Genomic DNA, 7,705 nt, shown 5'->3' on the forward strand with positions numbered 1-7,705 from the left:
TATATAGATTAGGCGTCTAAAAATGTCACTGGAGTTGGGTCCTTCGCGCTCATAGTAAGAGGCACTGAAATGTAACTCATATTGAATTGTTTTTCTCCATGTAAGTTAAGCCAACTTCTAAACTATGCCTGCATTTCCCATTGGTTCAGCTGAATGTCACTCAGAAAGAAAATAATGTCATTTCTATTTTTGTGCTTCTCTTTTAAAACTAGACTGCCAAAGCTTTTTAACTACAAGTAGAGAGTAATAGAATGCATGTATTGATTTCTCATTTCCCTAATTTGCTTAAGGTCAGGAAGCGGGTGACATTAGTCGTCTGGTGCTTCTCAGTCTAAATAGGTCTAGCTGTTTTGAAGAACATGGTTCATGCGCTACATCTCCTCTTGAGTACTGGAAGAAGCCACACTCATGCGCTACATCTCCTCTTGAGTACTAGAAGAAGCCACATAGTGCGAAGCAACTGTCTTCTTCAGCCTGTACCTTGGCACACCTCGACACATGATCGACTTTGTTGGCCACATCCCCAACCCTACAGTGACCATGCACTAGCTACTGACCATAGCAAACAAAAAACCAAACAGATTACCAATAATGAAGAAACCACCAACTCCAGACACACAATAGATAGTAACCCCTCAGCAACCAGCATTATTACTAGAAAACTAAGAAATTCTATTGCCTCATGCTTTCCACCGACCAGAGATCAGGTAGGTCCCAAAATATATAGATCATTGAACCAAAAGCGGAAACACCAGTGCCCAACAAAGACTCTATCATAAAACGTAGATCACATTAGTAACAACAACGAGCCGAGAAAGTATGTGCACAAAGCCAGGGGATAGATGTTACCCAATTATAGCCGCTAGGAAGAACCAAAGCCAAACAAATCAGAGAGCCTTAACCAAAGTTCGTTTTTGTAAAGTTCCTCTAGTCATCAAAAGATCAACCCAATTACCAAATGCAATCTTCAAACCAGTACTCAAGCCATCACCATCGTCTTTTGTGAGATAACCGCCGCCTATTTAATGGGGAATTAAGGCCATTGTGTAATTCTGAGCAGACCTCTCACTTCTTCAGCTACCAGGCATTGCTTCTTAATATAGCCAAACTCAGAAAGTGATATAAACCATCTACCTAGAGACAAATTGTAACTTAATATTCCATAACACAATAAGCCATGAATTAAAGAAAATGAACCATATCATGCTTTGAATGGGAGGTAAACTATCCTCCCGCTCTTAGTTACATTAAATGTCGGTGGAACGGCCGGTGCCTACCATTTCATTTGCCAAATGAATTCAAGAAAATTAACCATAGCATGCTTTGTGAATTCAAATTCATAACATGCCGGCCTTCGAATCTTCATTAGTTAGGTTGCTTCGAATTATTAATAAATGTCATAACATGCCGGCCTTAGAATCTTCATTAGTTTGGTTGCTTCGAATCTTCATTAGTTAGGTTGCAGAATGACAAGTGAGCGTCAATCAGACGGCTCCTTCGTCGTTGCCATTGGTGATATTTCGACTCTGACAGGGTGACCGTGGATTACCTTTTAGCGGGGCAATTATGTGATTCTTCTACAGTTCTTTAATTATTTGATTCCAAAGGTTGCTTTCTTGTACCTAATCTCGTGGATACAATTGTTTTTGTAGTTTTAATCTCCGCTGTTTACCAATCATAGCATTGCTAATTATATTTCATTTCAACCTGAGTTTTGGCAAAGAAAGCCGATAACCTTTCGATTTCGATCATTCTGAGATCGCACGCAACTCCTTATGACTGGCCAATAACCATCTTCTTTTAGCAAGTAGAATCTAATCGCTTGTATATATACTCAAGAGCCCTGCCAAGGAGAAGAGAGACGATGCCAGTACCGTGTGTCTCTTCCGAGCAGTGGAGATGATCGTCTCTGTAATTATAGAGGAATAATTACAATAATGGGTAGGTCTCCTTGCTGCTCAAAAGAAGGGCTCAACCGCGGGGCCTGGACTGCAGAGGAGGATATGATTCTTTCCGACTACACTCGAATTCATGGCGACGGTGGATGGACAAGTCTGCCCCAAAAAGCAGGTGAATCTCAGAAAATCTCTATTAATAAGGAAGTAAATTTGTAATGATAAGCTAAATAAGTGGACAGATTTTGTTTGCAGGTCTTAAGCGGAGTGGAAAGAGTTGCAGATTACGCTGGTTGAACTATCTTCGTTCCGGCATCAAACGCGGAAACATTTCCCTCGATGAGGAGGAGCTTATTATACGGCTGCATCGCCTCCTTGGCAATCGGTATGCGGACAATGACTGACCATCATTTCTTTATTCATTCTATTAACATGCCGAGATGTCTAGAAATTTTTAACTTTTTGCAAAGTGTGACGCACGTTACGATCCATGCAGATGGTCGCTGATCGCAGGACGACTGCCTGGTCGAACAGACAACGAAATCAAGAACTACTGGAACACTCATCTCGGCAAGAAGCTGTCGTCCGTGAATCAATCGTCGACTACAGAAAATCACGAGATAAGGTCAAAATCTCCTCCTCTCGTACAAAATCATGTCTTGGTAACAACGGCGATGAGTGAATCTGAAATAGGAATATCCAACGGCTTCAACGGTAATTCACACCCAGGCTCTAAATCGTGCAAGATTAAAGCAACGATCATGAATTCCTCCGACCTACCTGTGTCTGTGTCTGATCTGATCACACACGATGATTCCAAGTCCATTGCAAAGGAAGGTGTAAATCCTACCTGCTCCATGTCGACTGTAGTGGAGTGCCGGGCATCCTCACATTCCGAACTTTTAGCAGGAGATGCAGCAACTTTAACAGAGAGTTTGTTCGATTTGAACGATCTGTCGTCTCCAGACTATAATCTTTTCTCTTCTACATCCGAATTTTGCACAGGCTTTGGACTAGAAGAGTTCTACACGCAACCTGCTACATTGGCTGCGGAGGGCATTCAGTTTGAAGTCACATGTTCCGATGAAAGGAATATGCGGTGCTTTGACAGTTTTACCTTGGTCAGTGATCAAGGAATGGAAGATTTCAATGGTAGCGAAAAAAACCTCGATGGGATTGATGAACTCGTCTATATAGAGAATCAAGTCCACAATCACTGAACTCACTACAGTTGGAACCAAAGAGGTGTGAGAGAAAAGAAATAGAGGCAAGCTTGAGCTTAAACTTTAAAGACAGTTGACAGATCCCATAGGAATCATGATAAATAGATAATCTCTCATAGCAATACCAAACGTAATGAATACATATTGTTTTAATTTGCATATACTGTAATAAGCTCTATTACCATTAATGTTGAAATTCAATTTCCATAAATATGGTGCAAGTGAATGGGATACGTTTAAAGAACTGATTGCTCTGCGGTAGAGATTTGTTGCTATTTTGACTCCGTAATTGGGATATGCGCTGAATGACTGTGCGTATGATTGCCATTATTATCTTATCTATGGGATTGAAACATGTTTCCATAAAGTGAAAGTTAGTGGAAGAGAATTCTTGCTATTTTAAGTGTAATTTGGGCTATCGCTTTCTTTGAAATGTGCTCAGATAGTGAAGTGTGTAATTGGGATAATAAGTCGCCATTGGATTGTGATTCCTGTGGTCGTGTTATTTCGTAATAAGTAGCTGTTATAATCTTCAAGATATAAATATTCGTATTCAGGTCAATGTAAAGACGATAATGGGATGTTCGTGAAGCAGCCACTTGTGTGATCAGAAATATAATACCTTAGGTGATGGGTGTGATCGTTGTATCATTTTAAAGTGGTTCTTATAGTCCTTTTGATGTATAAATATACCTGTGAATTATAATAAGATTATGATTTTTGGATTTTCATATATATAGCAATTGTTTCAAAATGGTGCAAAGGTATAGTGAAAGGCACAGCGATAGGATAGTTAAAGTGAGAAAAGTTGTAATTTAATTTATTTTAATATAAAATTTTAATATTTATTATCAGAATTATTATTTAAAATAGATTACAAAAATATATATGTTATATTTTATAAATAAAAATTATACATTTACATTTGATATTTTATCTAATAGAATGGAAATAAAATGGTTGAATATAATGCAACGGGACACACGGAATTAACTATATACTTTTCTTTAACCATTAAACTTTAAATTCAAACATTTTTTATCAAGATTTCTAAAGCCAAAGCTCACAATTACGGATAAAAAAATCTAAATTACAATATTTTTGAGGTTATCAAAAAATCCTATAAATCAAAGATATCCTCTCTACCTAAACTATGAGAATATCGTGGACGCTCTTAGTAGAATATTGATTTTAATGGTATTTTTGATAAAATGTGATTTTCTTAAAGAGTTTTGAATTTTCAGTATTAGGATTGTAGAAATTGAACACGTTACAAGCTTTCAATATCAGTGAATTACTATAACATATATTAGCAATTTCGATTGATGGGAAAGTTATTTCAATATAATTTGAGTTGTCAAATTTTAATCAGGGATCAAATCAAAATAGATGAAACGCATGCATCCGCGACCAGGGGCAAATAATTGAACGCAACCAAAGTGTCTTTGTATTCCCCTCCCATAGTGAGTTGTACTTAGTTTATTACGATTGAGCAAGGGCCATCTTATGAAGCTTTTTATCATTGTGGCAAGGGCCATCTTATCATGTTTTTTATCAGGAAAACTACTAATTTCAATACAAAATTCAAAACCTTCTTTCTGAAATGTAAAAGTCAGTATTTTTGATAGCGTTGGAAAGAGGCCAAGCAAAAGATAAAAATGGATGTTGAGTTAAAAAAACACATTTCTAGACACAGTAAAGATAAAAAAATTGATGTTTAGTGAAAAACAAAGACTTGTTTATAGGATCTTGTTTCCTTTAATATTGTACGTTCAGAGACACGGACAAATCTAACCGTCAGGTATTTTTTTACTCATTTTTTTCAACACATCCTATAAAAATATTTTATTTTGTAGTTTAAGCTACATAATTGAATAGTTCACCCGAGACCTCCTTTGCACCGGCAAGGACAATTAACACAACCTTGCAATAGTAACCTGTCCATGTTAGAATTCGAGTGATGGCCAATTTATTTCTCGCTTAATCTGAATATGAGGTCACCATTGACTTGTTACTTTACAATGAAGATAAGTCCATACATCGTTATGATAACATAACTATTTTAGTGTGTAACATATTTTCTCAAAACCTAGTCCAAATTTGCATAAAACCGCGTTTAAAAGAAACATCGTATCTACTACCCTGCCTTTTTTTAACCATCCTTATCTGCCTTTTTTGAATCAACCTGATACCTTTTAGTGATGGGCTCCTATTTCAATCTCCTTACTCCGGAGTCTTTGGCGTCAAATCGGAAACTCGATTTGACAAACTCCATTTGCCTATTTGCATGGTGTGCTCCATTATAGGGTGGTGGGACATTTTTTCAAAGACGATTTTAGGGTGGTGGGACATTTTTTCAAAGATATTAATTGAAAATTTTAATTTTGATCAAGGTATTAATGAAATTTGTGTAGTTAATATAAAATTATTATTTAGAAAAATATATTTTAGACTTTAAGATTTTTTGAAATTAATTTTTTATAATTACAGAATAAATCATTTTAAATAATTAATTTTAAATAATAAATAATCAATTGTAATTTTTTAATAAATAATAACTCAAATAATATTAACTTGTTTTTCCAAATAATAATTGAAAATGGTTTCATAATGAGATAATGATATTATAAGTGTTTTTTTGGTACAATGATCATATTTACACAAGAAAACAACAATGATCATATGCACAAAAAGAACAAAAAAAATTGCAATAAAGTTATGTATTAAGAAAATGCATTTTCACCAATTACTCAAGCTTTGTTTTGGTTTACAAATATCACCAAAAAACCATTAAATTTAAGGCAAAATCTAAAACTTTCTTTCTGAAATTTAAAAGTCAGTATTTTTTACAACGTCGGAAAGAGACAAAATAAAATATAAAAATAGCTGGGCAAAAAGAATACATTTCATAAAAACTAATGTTTAGTGAAAAGACACATTTTGAGGCATTTTCCCTCTCTACCTCTAATACTTTTCTAAAGCCTTTTTCCGTTTTGGTTGGTCTAATGATTCCTATATCTTTTGTTAATTCCATTTTCCATAGTAACTTTATATTGGTAGTTGCATATGGATTCATCATGTAACCAATCGTGTAACCAATTGTAGGTGCTGGTCGAGGAAACTCTGAAAATGATAAGGCATATCTCTAGAAAAAAAAAGACTAGTAGCGACTCTTAGGAAATCAAAATAGATTTTCTTCTTTGTTCACTCTCCTTTTAAACTCAAAGTTGTATTTCAAAGTGATCTATTAGCTTGGAGGCCCATGTATTCGCGAAAATATGGTAATTTCACAAAACGCATGAACATGTTCATATAGTTGACGAAACACCTAAGTTCAGATTTTCAAAAGGGTTGTATGGGTATTTCAAACTATGGATTGTTCTGTGTGTTTGATGTGGAATTCTAGAAAGGCTATATGCAAGAAGAATAAGCATACGACATATTGTACTTTTTTGCTGAAAAGAAAAAGTGTCTCACATGAAATTGACCGGGTATCCAATATTTTAGTGGCAAAATAAACAATGAAAGTTGAAACTCCTATGTTTGAATGGGAGATTTGAACAAATATAACTTAGAAATCCTGAGGCAAGTGCTTTACAGTGATCTAGGAACTACAAATTGCTTTACCTTTGTTTTGCACTATTGTACCCTATGATAGGATCACCTATAAACCCTAGTGACAACATATTCTAACTAGTGGAAGGAATCAATCATGTATTTAAATAGTGGTTTGAGATATGGAGGAAATGGGAAGAGAATTGGAGGGTGTTTCTCAGAATTACACAGAGGTGCAACTGTATGGTGTTCCAAGGTCACATTGGCACATGGCTTCTATAGGTAAAAGAAATAACAAGAAGGTATTTCTCTAAATCTTATCACCGCACTTCTATACCTTGGAAACATGACACAGTACAACGTTGTTAACATTATTGTCATTTTGAAAGTGGCCTAAATGATGTTGGTAAGCTCTTCAAGGCTCAGACTATTCCCGACCCTTCAAAGGTGTTTGGCTCAATCAATTCTAGGCACACAGGGTTTTCTAACTTGCAACACCTCTATAGCATAGAATTCTTCTTTATCTAGAATGGTGTTGGAAAAATTTCGTGAAGTTAATTTTCATTTTCGTGGAGGGGAAAGGCAGAGAGTTGTGACTTTCGCGAAGCTTCTTTCGCGAAACTAGGTTCGCGCACCGTGAGGCCGATTTCGCGGAGCTACCTTCGCGCACCGCGAGACTATTTTCTAGGCTTGAATTTTGCACAACCGCGTAGCTATTCCAGAGACTTATGAATAATATTTACTCATGACAAAAATGAGGAAGTGGGTTTTGGAGCAACACAATAAAACTTAATATTCATTTCTTGAACATGAAAAATAAATCTACATGAGACTGCGGCTCATTTACAGAGTAAAATAAAATTTTACAGAGATTTAAACTTACGCGCAACACAACACAGTAAAACACAGTAACTCTTGTTTTACGCGCCCACCAAAAGTTGCTCCACAATTTTCTCCACAGAGACTTGCGCTCTTTTTCTTCTTCTTACTCTCTAACATCTCTACCCAGTCTAACCTATTACAAAATGAATT

General features: G+C 35.8%; 1 protein-coding gene across 1 annotated transcript; it reads left to right on the forward strand.

Annotated features, from left to right (window-relative positions):
• The first annotated feature begins 1,838 nt into the window (after nucleotides 1-1,838).
• Nucleotides 1,839-3,307, forward strand: LOC149264140 (transcription repressor MYB6-like). Its single transcript, XM_089389066.1, has 3 exons — nucleotides 1,839-2,070; nucleotides 2,151-2,280; nucleotides 2,392-3,307. The coding sequence occupies exons 1-3, from the start codon at nucleotides 1,938-1,940 to the stop codon at nucleotides 3,113-3,115; spliced, it is 987 nt and encodes a 328-aa protein (XP_089245192.1). The 5' UTR covers nucleotides 1,839-1,937; the 3' UTR covers nucleotides 3,116-3,307.
• The last annotated feature ends 4,398 nt before the right edge of the window (nucleotides 3,308-7,705 follow it).

This window comes from Pinus tabuliformis, chromosome 6, assembly GCF_031772625.1.
Source record: "Pinus tabuliformis cultivar Carrire ecotype Pingquan chromosome 6, CPIR1, whole genome shotgun sequence".
Lineage (NCBI taxonomy): Eukaryota > Viridiplantae > Streptophyta > Pinopsida > Pinales > Pinaceae > Pinus > Pinus tabuliformis.

What these genes read in the sequence shown, in the direction of transcription:
- LOC149264140 (XM_089389066.1), top strand. Translation starts at nt 1,938, where the DNA reads ATGGGTAGGTCTCCTTGCTGCTCAAAAGAAGGGCTCAACCGCGGGGCC. An exon ending in AAGTCTGCCCCAAAAAGCAG is followed by an intron (nt 2,071 to 2,150) that starts GTGAATCTCAGA and finishes TTTTGTTTGCAG; the next exon opens with GTCTTAAGCGGAGTGGAAAG. An exon ending in CATCGCCTCCTTGGCAATCG is followed by an intron (nt 2,281 to 2,391) that starts GTATGCGGACAA and finishes CGATCCATGCAG; the next exon opens with ATGGTCGCTGATCGCAGGAC.